The sequence below is a fragment of the Macaca fascicularis genome, chromosome 11 (genome assembly GCF_037993035.2).
Source record: "Macaca fascicularis isolate 582-1 chromosome 11, T2T-MFA8v1.1".
Classification (NCBI taxonomy): Eukaryota; Metazoa; Chordata; class Mammalia; order Primates; family Cercopithecidae; genus Macaca; species Macaca fascicularis.
In genome coordinates this window covers 119,948,255-119,964,458 of record NC_088385.1, presented here as the reverse complement: position 1 = coordinate 119,964,458, position 16,204 = coordinate 119,948,255, and the positions used below count along the sequence as shown (strand labels likewise).

The 16,204-nt window shown below is 44.9% G+C and overlaps 1 protein-coding gene across 1 annotated transcript; it reads right to left on the bottom strand.

The window, feature by feature from the left end:
- Nucleotides 1–319: 319 nt before the first annotated feature.
- On the bottom strand, nucleotides 320–1,323 carry LOC123567586 (small ribosomal subunit protein uS2-like). The gene has a single exon (XM_045366011.2). It carries the CDS (start codon nucleotides 1,242–1,244, stop codon nucleotides 357–359), a length of 888 nt encoding a protein of 295 aa, XP_045221946.2. The 5' UTR covers nucleotides 1,245–1,323; the 3' UTR covers nucleotides 320–356.
- Nucleotides 1,324–16,204: the final 14,881 nt, after the last annotated feature.

Here is a 16,204-nt window from a genome sequence, read left to right as displayed (position 1 = left end):
AAAGTCATCCTAATGGGTATGAAGTGGTACCTCATTATGGTTTTGATCTGAATTTCTCTAATGACTAATGACATTGGGTATCTTGTCATAAACTCATTAGTCATTTGCGTATTTTCTTTGGAGAAATGTCTATCCAAGTCTTTTGCCCATTTCTGAATTGCAGTTTTGTCTTTTTGTTGTTGAGTTATACTTCTTTATATATTCTGAATATTAAATCCTTATCAAATATATGATTTGCAAACATTGAAATTCCATTTTGTGAGCTGTCTTTTCTTTTTTTTTTTTTTTTTAGAAACTGATGTTTATTTTCTATCAACCATTTTTCCATGTTGCTTAAGAGCCCGTGCAAGAACAGCTTAAGACCATTCAGTGGTTGCTCCTACCCATTCAGTGGCCTGAGCAGTGGGAGCTGCAGACCAGTCTTCCGTGGCAGGCTGAGCACTCCAGTCTTCAGTAGGGAACTGCTGAATAGGCACAGAGGGCACCTGCACACCTTCAGACCAGTCTGCAACCTCAGGCTGAGTAGCAGTGAACTCAGGAGTTGGAGCAGTCCATTCACCCTGAAATTCCTCCTTGGTCACTGCCTTTTCAGCAGCAGCCTGCTCTTCTTTTTCAATCTCTTCAGGATCTCTGTAGAAGTAGAGATCAGGCATGACCTCCCACGGGTGTTCACGGGAAATGGTGCCACGCATGCGCAGAACTTCCCGAGCCAGCATCCACCACATCAAACCCACTGAGTGAGCTCCCTTGTTGTTGCATGGGATGGCAATGTCCACATAGCGCAGAGGAGAATCTGTGTTACACAGAGCAATGGTAGGTAGGTTAACATAAGATGCCTCCGTGAGAGGCTGGTGGTCAGCCCTGGGGTCAGTAACCACAAGAAGCCGTGGCTCCCGGAAGGCTGCCTGGATCTGGTTAGTGAAGGTTCCAGGAGTGAAGCGGCCAGCAATTGGAGTGGCTCCAGTGGCAGCAGCAAACTTCAGCACGGCCCTCTGGCCAGTATTCCTGGAGGATATAACACTGACATCAGCAGGGTTTTCAATGGCAACAATGGCACGAGCCGCCAGCAGAAGCTTCTCCCAGGTCCTCTTCAGATTTATGATGTAGATGCCATCACTTTTCCTTTTATAGATGTACTGTTCCATCTGGAAGTCAAGATTGGTGCCACCTAAGTGGGTTCCTGCTGCAAGGAACTTAAGGACATCCTCCTCCTTCATTTGCAGGACATCAAGGGCTTCGGACATTGTGAAAGTTTCCCTTTAAGTTACGACGGGAATCCAGAACAACGCCGTATGGACCCCTCTGTAGGTAGCGCGGAAAGGCGTGAGCTGTCTTTTCAATGCTCTTAATAGTGATACAGGAAAGGCAAGCCCCAAAACTGGGGCTTAGCTCTAGAGGGTTCTTGGCTTTGCCCAGTGTATTTGTTGCTGACAAAGACATACCCAAGACTGGGCAATTTACAAAGGAAAGAGGTTTAATGGAGCATTCACAGTTCCACATGGCTGGGGAAGCCTCACAATCATGATGGAAGGCAAGGAAGAGCAAGTCACCTCTTAGGTGGATGGTGGCAGGCAAAGACAGAGAGCTTGTGCAGGGGGGCTCCTCATTTTTTTTTTTTTGAGATGGAGTCTCGCTCTGTTGCCCAGGCTGCAGGGCGGTGGTGCGATCTCAGCTCACTGCAAGCTATGCCTCCCAGATTCACGCCATTCTCCTGCCTCAGCCTCCCCAGTAGCTGGGACTACAGGCGCCCACCACCACGCCTGGCTAATTTTTTGTATTTTTCGTAGAGACGGGGTTTCACCATGTTAGCCAGGATGGTCTCGATCTCCTGACCTCGTGATCTGCCCGCCTCGGCCTCGCAAAGTGTTGGGATTACAGGCGTGAGGCACCATGCCTGGCCTGGGAGCTCCTCTTTTTAAAACCATCAGATCTCATGAGATTTGTTCACTACCATGAGAACAGCACAAGAAAGACCTGCCCCCATGATTCAATTACCTCCCACTGGGTTCCTCCCATGACATGTGAGAATTGTGGGAGTTACAATTCAAGAAGAGATTTGGGTGGGGACACAGCCAAACCATATCACCCAGGAAAGAATTCAAGGACGAGCTGGTGATGTTAAACAGCAACTGTTATTGAAGCAGTGATGTACAGTAGCAGCAGGGTACTGGTCCTTGCAGAGCAGGGCTACCCCTTAGGCAGCGTGCCCAGAGTAGCAGCTCAGAGGTAGTTCTTCAGTTAAACTTTTACCGACTTCTAATTATATGAAAATTAAGAGGCGATTTATGGAGCCATTTCTAGGATGAGGGTGGTAACTTCTGGGTTGCTGGGTCATTGCCATGGGAAGGATCAGTAACATTGGAGTGTTGCCTTGGTAATGGTAAACTGAAATGGCACACTAGTGGGTGTGTCTTATGGAAAGCTGCTCTGCTTCTGCCCCAGATCTGTTTTAGCTAGTCCTCAATTTGGTCCAGTGTCTGAGCCCTGCTTCCAGAGTCAAGCCCCATCTCCTACTTTGCTAGTATCCTTTAATGTACAAAAGTTTGTAATCTTAATAAATTCTATTTTGTTGTTGTTGCCTGGGCTTTTAATGTCATATTAAGAAATACAAGGTCATGTAGATTTTCCTCTATGTTTTCTTCTAAGAATTTCATAGTTTTAGCTTTTAAAATTTAGGTCTTTGATTCATTTTGAGTTAATTTTTGTATATGGTGTATGGTAAGGATCCAAATGCGTTCTTTGGTGTATGAATATTCAGTTTTCCCAGCATCATTCATTGAAGAGACCATTCTTTTCCATTGAATGGTCTTGGCACCCTTATTGAAAATCAACTGACTATAGATGTGAAGGCTTATTTCTGGATTCTCATTTCTGTTTTATTCTATTGATATACACGCACACACATATATATTCTTGTGTGAGTACCACATTGTTTTGATTACTGTACTGTAGCTCTGTATCAAGTCTTGATACAGAATTTCAAGGAATCAGAGCAGTCAACTTTTTTTTTTTACAAAAAGATTGTTTTGGCTATTCTGATTCCTTGAAATTCTGTATTTTAAGATGCGTTTTTCCATTTTGGCAAAAAATGCAATTGGGATTTTGATAGGGATTGCATTGACTCTGTGTGTTGCTTTGGGTGGTATTGCTGTCTTAACCACATCAAGTCTTCCAATCTGTGAACAATATTGTTCTATTTATTTTTAAGGACCTAATTAACACCTTAGGAGGTAATTCTTAAAAATGGGACTGCCTTCAGAACTCCAAGACGTGAATCCATCCATAATGGTCAAATCTGAGGTCGATAGGGAAGACCTGTCTTTCGAATACATAGCACAGAATGATCTCAAAAATACCACAGTGGGTTAATTTGGTAGAGCCCATCCAGTGTCCCTCAATTTGTAGGAAGCCAAATTAGAAGAATAAAGGTTGTTTCTGAGCCTTTGGCCAGCTCATCCTTCTCTACTCCTAGTGAGTAGCGAATGCACAGTACGTGGAAACACTCAAGTGCTTAAAGATGCCCTGGTTACGTGGATCAAGATTCAGAATGGATCTCCCTTCCCTAATCACATTACAGTGGTTTTAACTGTACTTAACCATATTCTAGGACTTTTCTACTTCCTGCTCAGGCTAATTTAGTTCTCTCTAATACCACAAGATGGCAGCAAGAGCAGAGCCACCCTGAGCCAAGAGTGCAGGAGTAGAAGAAAAAATCAGGCACAAAGAGAAAAGGAGGGAGATGGGGGGAGGAGATGGAGAGAGAGAGGAGGATGAGGCGTGAGCAGGACAGACGCCACCCTGTGGACTTGCACACTTGGCGGGCCCAGGATACTGACCGCGGGTGTGCAAACACCCTGTGCAGGTGGGTTGTCATGCTTGAAGTAAGATAACACACGAAACTGTTTGAAACCAGTATTTTCCTTTAATAGAGAGCAAGGAGGAAGCAGGGGAAATTAGGGACAACAAAGAACTTCTCCGTCTTCCTCCCTATGTCCACTCATGGAAAGCTGTTTTACATGACAACATGCTCAACAATTGCAATCTCCCGTCAAAGAAATGCCCCCTGCCTTAGAAACGTTAGAATCTTAGAAACGTTCCCTATGGAATGGACAAAAGTGTTCCATAGAGAGAGCTCTAGTGCACAACAAGTATGTAACAATGAACCAGCAAAACACACTGGATCACTGAGATAAGTGGCTATGGAGATAGAATAGAAGCCAAAAGAGAATTGAATTCAAGGGTAGAGTGCGAGACCTGGGTTCAAGTGCTAGCCCAGTCACCGACTTGCTGACCTTGGCAAGTGGCTCCAAGTCTCTAGACATCAGTTTGCTTTTCTGTAAAATGAGGATTGGATCAGCCAGGCGCAGTTGCTCATGCCTGTAATCCCAACACTTTGGGAGGCCTAGGTGGGCGGATCACTTGAGGTCAGGAGTTTGAGACTGGCCTGGCCAACACAGTAAAATCCTGTCTCTACTAAAAATACAAAAAATGAGCCAGGTGTGGTGGCTGCATACCTGTAGTCCCAGCTACCTGGGAGGCTGAGGCATGAGAATTGCTTGAACCTGGGAGGTGGAGGCTGCAGTGAGCTGAGATCACACCACTGCACTCGAGCTAAAAAAAAAAAAAAAAAAAAAAGGCTGGGTTCAGTGGCCCATGCTGGTAATCCCAGCACTTTGGGAGGCCAAGGTGGGTAGATCACCTGAGCTCAGGAGTTTGAGACCAGCCTGGCCAACATGGCAAAACCCCGTTTCTACTAAATATACAAAAATTAGCTGGATGTGGTGGCAAGCACCTGTAATCCCAGAGACTTGGGAGGCCGAGGCATGAGAATTGCTTGAACCTGGGAGTTGGAGGCTGTAGCGAACTGAGACCATGCCACTGCACTCTAGCCTGGGCAACACAGTGAGACTGTCTCAAAAACAAACAAACAAACAAACAAAAAAAAGATTGGATTGAATGGTCTATCCTTCTTCAATCCCTCTAGAAAATCCAGATTTAAGGACGAAGACATTAAAAGTGAGGAGTTTTAGCAAGTCCCACCAGCCACCAAGTAGGAAAGAACAGAAGAGGCCCCCTGTAGAATGGCATGAGAATGTCTCACAGCCCACAAACTCAGGTGTGCTAGACGTAACACATGTCTTTGCTTTCTTTGAATCAGCCTAGTTTTGTTTCCAGGCTCCCATCCATGTAGAGTGGAAAATTCCACCTTGGTGTTTTCTGGGGCTTTCTTCCCTGGTGAAGGGATCTCCTGCAGTGCAAAGGAGGGGCTGAGTCCCTGGTCACTGGCTATCTCTGAACTTGGGCTGCACTGAAATGTCCACTGTTCCAATCATATGGCACCTGGGTGGTCCTCAACTGTTTCTTTTTGCTGCCTGGGGAATGGGCCTCTTTGTCCAGGCTGGAATTCCTTGTTTAGGGGCACATCTCTATGGGGGTGCCATGCTGTTAATCCTTCCCAGGGCACTGCCTCAGAGCACTGGTCCTTGTATCTCAGGACCCCCAAACTCTGCCCATCCCCCTACCTATCTCAAGTCACTCTTGATACCCAGACAAGTTTTGCCAACTACTCAGTGTTAAACATTACTAGGTGGAAAGATCTTTTATAATTTTTTTTTGAGACAGGGTTTTGCTCTGTCATCTGAGCTAGAGTATAGTGGTGTGATCATAGCTCATGGCAGCCTTGACTTCCCAGGCTCTAACAATTCTCCCACCTCAGCCTCCCAAGTATCTGGGACTACAGCAGTGTACAACCATGCTCAGCTAATTTTTCAATTTTTTGTAGAGATGGGATCTTGCTCAGTTGCCCAGGCTGATCTTGAACTCCTGGCCTCAAGTGATCCTCCTATCTTGGCCTCCCAAAGTGCTGGCACTACAGGTGTGAGCCACTGTACTTTTTTTTTTTTTAATCCATGGTAGCACTGAAGTTTTCATAGTTTTAGAGAAGTCGGTTTTGGGAGGCAAGGAGGGTGAGTGGTTTGCCCAAGTGGTTCAAAGCTCAGAAAGTTTAAGCCCTTGACCCTGGGGCTCCTCTCAACTGTCTGAGCCCCTGCATGATGATGGATGGAGGCACTGTTGTCTTCTCATTGTGATCAGAGAGAGCACCTTTTCCCTTCACGCCTTCTCACTGCGTTTGCTCATCCTGCCCACCAAGCCCAGAGCAGTTAACAATTTTATTACATTCAGTGTTGTCTTCTTTTTGATTAGGCTATTACAATGAAAGGCAAGATTACACTCATTTTCCTACTGCATCATTATTGTATAAAGGGAAATTTTAATAGTGGTTTAAAATACTTTTAGGGATTACTATAGAATTCTCTTCTTCTGTACTTAACATTTTAGCACTGGGAGGGAACTTAGTTATCCTGCTAATGTAACACTCTCATTTTAGAAACTAGAACGTGGAGGCCAAGTAGGTATAAGTTCAAGTGAACTATTGTACACATGGTGACCATAGTTAATAACAATGTATTGTATATTTGAAAATTGCTCAGAGAGTAGATTTTAAGTGTTCTCACCACGCACACACAAAATATGTGTGTTAGTCTGTTCTTACACTGCTATAAAGAACTACTTGAGACTGGGTAATTTATGAAGAAAAGAGGTTTAATTGTCTCACAGCTCTGCAGGCTGTATAGGAAGCATGGCTGGGAGGCCTTAGGAAACTTACAATCATGGCAGAAGGCGAAGGGGAAGCAAGCATGTCTTTCCATGGTGGAGCAGGAGACAGACAGCGAAGGGGAATGTGCTACACACTTTCAGACAACCAGATCTCATGAGAACTCATTCACTGTCACGAGAACAGCAAGGGGAAATCCTCCCCCATGACCCAATCCCTTTCCACCAGGTCCCTCCCCCAACATTAGGAATTATAACTGGACATGAGATTTGGGTGGGGATACAGAGCCAAACCATATCAGTATGTATGGTAATGCTTATGTTAAATAGTTGGATTTAGGTTTCCACGATGTATACATATTTGAAAACATCATGGTGTACATCATAAATACATACAATTTGTCTTTGCCAATTAAAAAATGGAGGCCAAGTTTCTTCATGGCAGAGTGGGGACAGAATTCCTGTCTGCACCCAATCACTTTCTTGATTATTGAGGCCCATCAGGTGAGAAGTTCTTCAGCTCCAATGACCATATTGCCTGCCCTGCTGAATTGTGTTAGTCTAAAGCTTGATTTCCTGGGAGGTACTAATGTTCTCCCCCTCAGAGAGGAGAGGCTATGCAGCATTTGAGGGCAGGCTCCTTACTTCCTTCTCAGGAATGGCCTTATGTGGTGGCAAGAAGTAGTCTGGTTTTGGCTGGGCGCAGTGGCTCCCACCTGTAATCCCAGCACTTTGGGAGGCTGAGGTGGGCGGATCACTTGAGGTCAGGAGTTAGAGACCAGCCTGGCCAACATGGTGAAACCCTGTCTCTACTAAAAATACAAAAATTAGTCAGGCATGGTGGTGTGTGCCTGTAATTCCAGCTACTCGGGAGGCTGAGGTGGGAGGATTGCTTGAACCTGGGAGGTGGACGTTGTGATGAGCCAAGATCACACCACTGCACTCCAAACCTGAGTGACAGAGTAAGAATCCATTTCCAAAAAATTAATTAATTAATTAATTTAAAAAATAAAAAGAAGTAATCTGGTTTTGGCAGATGCCTCATTTCTCTTGGTAGTATTTCTGTGTATGAGTGGCCCAAACAGTGTGTTTAGGTTAACTGAGGATAAGAAGTCTTTGGGGGCCCCTGGCCAGAAATCAACCCCAGCTTTGGCAGTGGAATTGGTTATGTGGTGGACTCGAGCATTCCTGACAGAAACAAGCATGGTTGTGTCTAACTTGACTGACCACGATGAGACAGCCAGAGGTTCGGACACTCTCTGGAGTCAGTAGAAAGGTAGGAGGCAGGACTGGTTGCTGGAGGCAGGCTCCGACTCCAGACCAGATTGAAGGCTAGCTGAAACAGGGAAGAGGCAAAAGCACCTTTCCGTAAGAGATGCCCACCTGTGCCATTGCAGTCTACAATTGCCACGGCAACACTTGGGAGTTACCATCCCTTTCTAAGGCAATGACCCCAAAACCCAGAAGTTACTCCTCTTTTTCTAAAAATTTCTGCATAACCTGCCCCTTAATTTGCATATAATTAAAAAGGGGCATAAACGTGACTGCAGAACTGCCCCTGAGTTGCTACTCTGGGCATAGCGCCTGTGAGGTAGCCTTACTCTGCAAGGAGCAGGACCTCTGCTGCTGCTGTGCACTGCTGCTTCAATAAAAGTTGCTAATACCACTAGCTAGCCCTCGAATTCTTTCCTGCGTGAAGCCAAGAACCCTCCTGGGCTAAGCCCCAGTTTTGGTACTCACCTGTCCTGCATCAATGGGACATTAGTCTCATCTTTGGGAATGCCAAGGAACCAGGTGTTTAAGCCAGTGAACGTTTCCATTCCTGTCTTCTGGTGTTCCTTAAGAGACTTCCATGATAGGACACTTAGGTTTTTTGTTTTTGTTTTTTTTTTTGTTTTTTTTTGAGACAAAGTCTGGCTCTGTCGCCCAGGCTGGAGTGCAGTGGCACGATCTTGCCTCACTGCAACCTCCGCCTCCCGGGTTCACGCCATTCTCCTGCCTCAGCCTCCTGAGTAGCTGGGAATACAGGCGCCTGCCACCACGCCTGGCTAATTTTTTGTATTTTTAGTAGAAATGGGATTTCACCGTGTTTGCCAGGATGGTCTCGATCTCCTGACCTTGTGATCTGCCCGCCTTGGCCTCCCAAAGTGTTGGGATTACAGGCGTGAGCCACTGCACCCGGCCAGGACATTTAGTTTTTTATCTGGGCCCAGAATAATACGTGGAATCCATATGCCAAGATTCCTTACTGGGAAGAGACAGACTTGGAAGGTAGCAGTGGGTTTGTGTTCTTCCCACTGTGTGCCATCTATCTGCACCAAATAGGGATTAGGGGTCTCCTATTCCAGGTGGGGAAGAAGGAAGGAAGGTAGCAGAGCAGAACAGTGTCCCTTGGCATCAGATAGAACCGAGTTTGAGACTTAGTTCTCCTATTTTCTGGCTCTGTGGCCTTGGCAAGTTCCTTCTTCTCTGAGCTCAGCCTGCTCATCAGTAATGATAATAACATTAGTGATTATTAGTGAACACTTACTAGGTGCTGGGCACTATGCCATGTGCTTTGCATATCTGTTAATTAACTTTCACGACAATCCCTGGAAGTCAGTTCTTATACTTTTTTTTTTTTTTTTTTTTTTTTTTTAAGATAGATAGAATCTTGCTCTGTCATCCAGGCTGGAGTGCAGTGGCACAATCACAGCTCACCGCAGCCTTGAAGTCCTGGGCTCAAGCAATCCTCCTGCCTCAGCCTCCTGAGTAGCTGGGACTACAGATGCATGCCACCACATCTGGCTAATTTTTTTGCAGAGACAAGGGAGTCTCATCTCACTATATTGCTCAGGTTGGTCTCAAACTCCTGACCTCAAGCAATCCTCTGATGTCAGTTTGCCAAAGTGCTGGGATTACAGGTGCAAACCAAAATGACTGGCCAATTCTTTAATTCTTATCTTACTGTATTAGTTTGCTGGGGCTGCCATAACAAAATATCACAGACTGGGTGGTTTAAAGAGTAGAAATTTATTTTCTCAAAGTTCTGGAAGCTGGAAGTCCAAGGTCAAGGTGCCAGCAGGATTGGTTTTTCCTGAGGCCTCTCTCCTTGGCTTGCAGATGGCCACCTTCTTCCTGCATCCTCACACTTCCTGTGTTCTGTGTACATGTACCCCTGGCATTGCCTCCTTTTCTTATAAAGACACTGGTCTTATTGTATTGATGTCATGACTTCCCCTTTCTCATGACCTCCTTTACCATCACTACTTAATGAATCGCGTGAACCCGGGAGGTTGCAGTGAACTGAGATCATGCCACTGCATTCCAACCTGGGCAATAGAGCAAGACTCTGTCTTAAAAAAAAAAAAAAAAACAGTACTGGGGGTTAGGTCTTTTACATATGAATTTGGCAGGGGGAGGTGGGGTGGACACAATTCAGCTCACGACATTTAACAGAAAGGAAAACCAGGCTAGTGAGGTACAGTACCTTGCCCAAGCCCACTCAGTAAGTGGCAGCGCTGGGATTTAGATTTGGAGGCCATTTAAGTTTAAACTAATTAAAATTAAATACAATTTAAAATTCATTTTCTCAGGCATACATCTCACATGCTCAGTAGCCAATGTGGCTGTTCGGTACAGAGTTGGACATTGTAGATCTGGAACATTCTCATCATTGCAGAAAGTCCTGTTGGACAGCCCTGCTTCAGAGTCTATGCCCGTGGCCTCTGTGAGCTCTGCTCTGGGGGTATGAAACTCAGGGAGCTGTTGTGAGGACTAAAGGAGCTAATGTCTCCTAGGTGTCCAGCACACACAGAGAGCTTGGGAAATGGTAACTGCTTGTGGTATTAAGTGTCAAACAGAGAGGGACTTCTGGGATGCTGGAACAGTGGGGATTATAGACACCATTAAATTTCACCTGGTAAGACTCAACTTGGTCATTGTACTCAAAGAAGCACATCATAACTAGGCGTGTTTTGGATGAATGAACCTAGTCAAATATCTGGCTTTTTTTTTTTTTTCAGTTAGCATTTTGAGACAGGAGGCAAATAACATTATTATAGTTTACTGATATTCCAAGTTCCTTCTGCTGATCAACCTCCTTGGACGTCAGTGACTAAATACATGAATACAAGATCGTTCTGCAGTGGGCAGGTCTATGTAAACCTACCCCCAAAAGTTGGAAGAAGCTGAGAGGCCAAAGAAAGAGGCTGGTAAATCAAGTTTCTTAGGAAAAAATACTTAATAGCGTCTTACAAACCGAAGCCATGCCTGTGTCTTGGGCAGTGGGAAGACCAGATGGTGGATCCCCATGCTATTATGACTGCCCAATGGGTTCTTCCTGCCTACTGCCTAGATACAGTCGATTTATCAAGACACGGGAATTGCAATAAAGAGTTTAATACTCATAAAGACAGTTAAACGGGAAACTGGAGTTTTATTATTACTCAAATCAGCTTCCCTGAAAATTCAGAGGCTAAGGGTTTAAGCTGGGCATGGTGGCTCACGCCTGTAATCCCAGCACTTTGGGAGGCCGAGGTGGATGGATCACGAGGTCAGGAGTTCGAGAGCAGCCTGACCAACATGGTGAAACCCCATCTCTACTAAAAACAATAAAATAAAAAAATTAGCCGAGTATGGTTGTACATGCCTGTAATCCCAGCTGCTTAGGAGGCTGAGGCAGGAGAATCGCTTGAACCCAGGAGGTGGAGGTTGCAGTGAGCCAAGATTGTGCCACTGCACTCCAGCCTGGGCAACAGAGTGAGACTCTGTCTCCAAAAAAAAAAAAAAAAAAAAAAAAGATAGTTTGGCAGACAGAGGATAGGAAATGAGGAACGTTGATTGGTGGGTTCGGGGCTGAAATCACAGGGAGTTGAAGCTGTCTTCTTGTACCACGTCAGTTTCTGGGTGGGGGCCGTAAGGCCAGATGAGGCAGTTTACTGGTCTGGGTGGGACCAACTGATCCATCAGAATTCAGTGGCTGAAAAATATCTCGAACACCAGGCCGAGGTCTTACAATAGTAACATTATCCTTAGGCGCAACTGGGGAGGTTAGGAATTTTGTGGCCTCTGGCTGCACGACTCCTGAGCTACAATTTCTAATCTTGTGGTTAATGTGTTGGTTTTACAAAGGTGGTTTGAGTTCTAAGCAAGGAGGGAATTTCTTTTGGGAAGAAAACTCTTTGTTTTAAAGCTAAACTCTAAACTAAATTTCTCCCCAAAGTTAGTTCAGCCTACACTCAGGAGTGAACAAGGAAGCTTGGAGGTTATAGGCAAGATGGAGTTGGTTAGGTCAGATCTCTTCACTGTCATAATTTTCTCACTGTTAGAATTTTTGCAAAGGCAGTTTCACCATTACTCCCAGACCCAGGGCTTATATACCATAGGGAAAGGGTGATTCAGAGGGGATGCTTAGGGCAATTGACATAGAAAACATCGAGGTGGTTTGACCTGAGAGTAAGATTTATAGCAAGTATTGGCTTTTCCACAGGAACAATAGATAAACTGGAAATTTTAGGGGCCCTTTTGGAACTGGGGTTAACCAGAAGCCCATATGGTGGATTAGTGTCTGAGATGGAGCTGCTTTGGCCTCCACAAAGACGTATTTCATTTCTACTTTCAAGAAACTTACAATCTAGAGCAAATGCACCATGGTATATGAGGTAGTTTGGATGTGTGTCCCCACCCAAATCTCACATTGAAATGTAATCTCCAGTGTTGGAGGTGGGGCCTGGTGGGCAGTGATTGGATCATGGAGGTAGATTTCTCATGAATGGTTTGGCACCACTCCCCTTGGTACTGCACTCACAATAGTGCATGAGTTCTCATGCAATCTGGTTGTTTAAAAGTATGTAGCACCTCCTGCCCTCACTCTCTTGCTCCTGCTTTCGCCATGTGATGTGTCTGTTCACCCTTTGCCTTCCGCCATGATTGGAAGCTTCCTGAGGCCTCCCCAGAAGCAGATGTTGCCGTGCTTCCTGTACAGCTTGCAACACTTTAATACTTTAGCAACCAGCAAAGTTGTACAACTGTCAGTTCTTGTTCTCATTCTAGCTCTATCTCAGCATGGGTTACCTGCAGACTGATGAACTTCCCTTCAATAACCATTGAGATGTCAGTTGATTCATTGGTAGATCCAAAACTCTCTTCCTACAGAACAACGTAGTCTTTGGAAATAATCATGGCAATAGTCTTTGGAAATATGTCCAAAGCCAAGATGCTAGATTTCCCTAGAGTGCACATCACTCAGAAGATTAAGAAAGACTTAAAGGAGGTGGTATTTGCCATGATGCTTGAAATATGGGAATGTGTCTGCTAAGATACGGGGTAAAGATATTCCAGGTAAAGAGGAAGCATGAGTCAGTCCCTGTGTGTGTGTATGAAAGACACATTCTATAGCAGGATAACAGTTCAATTGGCTGGAGTTTTCTTCCATGAAGACCCTGGTGCAGGAATGGGTGGTGGATGTATGAGTGACACAAAAGAAGGTTCAGAGCCGTGCGCGGTGGCCCACACCTGTAATTCCAGCATTTTGGGAGGCCGAGGCAGGTGGATCACCTGAGGTCAGGAGTTCGAGACCAGCCTGGCCAACATGATGCAACCCTGTCTCTACTAAAAATACAAAAGTTAGCTGGGGGTGGTGGCAAGCACCTGTAATCCCAGCTACTCAGGAGGCTGAGACAGGAGAATTGCTTGAACCCGGGAGGCAGAGGTTGCAGTGAGCCAAGATTGCACCACTGCACTCCGGTGTGGGTGACAGAACAAGACTCTGTTGAAAAAAAAAGAAAAAAGAGAAGGTTCAAAACCATGCCCAATACAAAAGGAATTAGGTGTATGATAAAGCTAGCACCACTTACCTGTGAGAAAGTGGTAAGATGTTAAGGTTACTGGTCTTAGCAATAAAATAAAGCCGAATTTCCGTGTGATTTCTTACACTAAAATATTCTGGACAAAACCATGAAAATCTCAGATAAAAAATGAAAATGTAAAAACTAAAACAAATGAAGTCCCAGAAGTGGAGAGCTTTCTAACTATGACATAAAACTCAAAGGAAAAAAAATCACACAATTTAATGACTGGAATGTATAAACAAAGCACCAGAGGAAAATGCCTGCAGCACTCGTTAAAAAGGCTGGATTATTTAATGTGGAAAGAGCTTGCACAAATCTAGGTAAAAGGAGACCAACCTAGAGAGGTGGACAAAGGACACGGGCAGGTGGTATTAGAAAGATAAATGCAAATAGGCAGTGATTCTCTGAAAAGCACGCTAGACACAGATCTTAGAGGTAATGAAGAAAATGTAAAATTTTAACTTTTCTTGTGTGAAATACAGCAAACATACATAAAAGTACAGAAACACAAATGGACAGATTAGCAAATGCTAAAAATGTGCTTAAAAGAACCACCTTACCCCACCTGCTCCGCGACCACTGTCCGGTAATCAGCATCTAATTTCTATCACCAGAAAGTAGTTTGCTTGTTCTTGAACTTCATGTGAATGGAATTGTGCTGCCTGCACTCATTTGTGTCTGGCTTCCTGTACTCAGTGTTAAGCCTGCAAAACTCATGCATGCTGTTCCATGTTACTGGTATTTGTTCCTCCTCTTTTGCTAGGTAGTATTCCATTGCATGTCTCTGCCACAATTTATTTCTCTGTTCCTCTGTTGTTGAGACATTTGGGTCGTTTCTAGTTTTTGGTCGTCATGAATAGAGTTCCTATGAACATGTGAATGCAAATTTTTAAAAAATATTGTATTAATTACCCAGTCTCAGGTATTCTTATATACTCTTGTATTGCTCTAAAGGAATACCTGAGACTGGGTAATTAATAAAGAAAAAAGGTTTAATTGGCTCATGGTTCTGCAGGCTTTACAGGAAACATAGTAGCTTTTGCTTCTGGGGAGACCTCAGGAAGCTTCCAGTCGTGGTGGGAGGCAAAGGGAAGTGGGATGTCTCACATGGTGGGAGCAGGAGCAAGACAGGGGAGGTGCTAAACACTCTTAAACAACCAGATCTCTCAAGAACTCACTCACTATCTCAAGAAGAGCACCAAGGGGATGGTGCTAACCATTCATGGGAAACACCTGCGTGATCTATCACCTCCCACCAGGCCCTACCTCCAACACTGGGATTACAATTCGACATGAGATTTGGGTGGGGACACAGAGCCGAGCCATATCAGATATATATTTTCACTGGGTATATACCTTAGGAATGGGTCCTTATAAGAGGGAAGCAGTGGGGCTGGGAGGGAGGGTGGTCAAAGTCAGAGGTATAAGGAGAAAGTAATGAGACCATGGAGGCAGAGATTGTAGCAATTGCAGCTGTAAGCTGAGGAATGCAGGTAGCCTCTAGAAGGTGGAAGAGGCAAAGAATGGATCTCCCTTAGAGCCTCTAGAAGGAAGCAGCTCTATTGATACCTTGGTTTCACTGCAAATAGGCAGTGGATCTCTGAAAAGCATGCTAGACACAAATCTTAGAGGTACTGAAGGCCGAGGAGGCCCATTTCAGACTTCTGACTTCCAGAACTGTAATAGAATATATATATTTGTGTTGTTTTAAGCCACTAAGTTTCTGGTAATTTGTTACAGCTGCCATAGGAAAGAATCAAATTCCAGCTTGGATCAAATTCCAAACTCTTACAAGCTCTGCAGCCTTGAATCAGTTCTGCAACTGCCAAGTCCCTTTCCCCCTCTGTACAATGTGAATCTATCAAGAGTATGTCAGAAGCATCACATGTCAGTGTTCAGAAGTTGGCATTTAATCAGTAGGTGTTGAATGATGTAGTTCTGTCTCTTTTTTTCTGACATGAGCATTGTGTTTGCAGGAGAAAAACTGCTCAGTGAAGGAAGAGGCAGGGCATGGAGGAACAAGAATGGGATGAATTTTATCTGACTCATTTCCTGGAGGAATTTTGACAAAGCAGAGATGAAGGCGAGTCCTCATTCCTAATTCACCAGGAGGCTGTTAGCCCAGCAATTGGGCGTGACTGTTCCTGCCCAGTGTGCTGTGGGTGGCAGCTGTGTCCCTGGAGCCCCACATCCCCAGAGCTCCAGGTGTATTGTGGCTGCATTTATATTTTTATTTTTTTGTAAAGTTTTTCTTTTTTCTTTTCTTTTTTTTTTTTTTTTTTTGAGACGGAGTCTTGCTCTGTCGTCCAGGTTGGAGGCTGCAGTGCAGTGGCACGATCTTGGCTCACTGCAAACTCCACCTCCTGGGTTCAAGTGATTCTCCTGCCTCAGCCTCTGGAGTACCTGGGATTATAGGTGCCTGCCACCACGCCTGGATAATTTTTGTATTTTTAGTAGAGACGGGGTTTCGCCATGTTGGCCAGGCTGGTCTTGAACTCCTAACCTCAGGCGATCCACCTGCCTCAGCCTCCCAAAGTGCTGAGATTACAGGCATGAGCCACCATGCCAAGTCATTTTTTTGTAAATTTTTTCTAAGGCACTTTTGCTGTAGCATATTGTGGCTTCAGGCCTCCCGGCACTGGGATTGTGGAGTGGGCTGCCGTTTTCTTTGTCTTCCTCTCCAGTGCACACAGACTGGATGGATGGGGGAGGAAGACAGGGGAGAGGAGAAACAGGTGGGACTTTGGAGGTCTTTGAAG

Excerpts from the sequence above, each read along its gene's own strand:
- LOC123567586 (XM_045366011.2), bottom strand. The coding sequence starts at position 1,244 with ATGTCCGAAGCCCTTGATGTCCTGCAAATGAAGGAGGAGGATGTCCTT.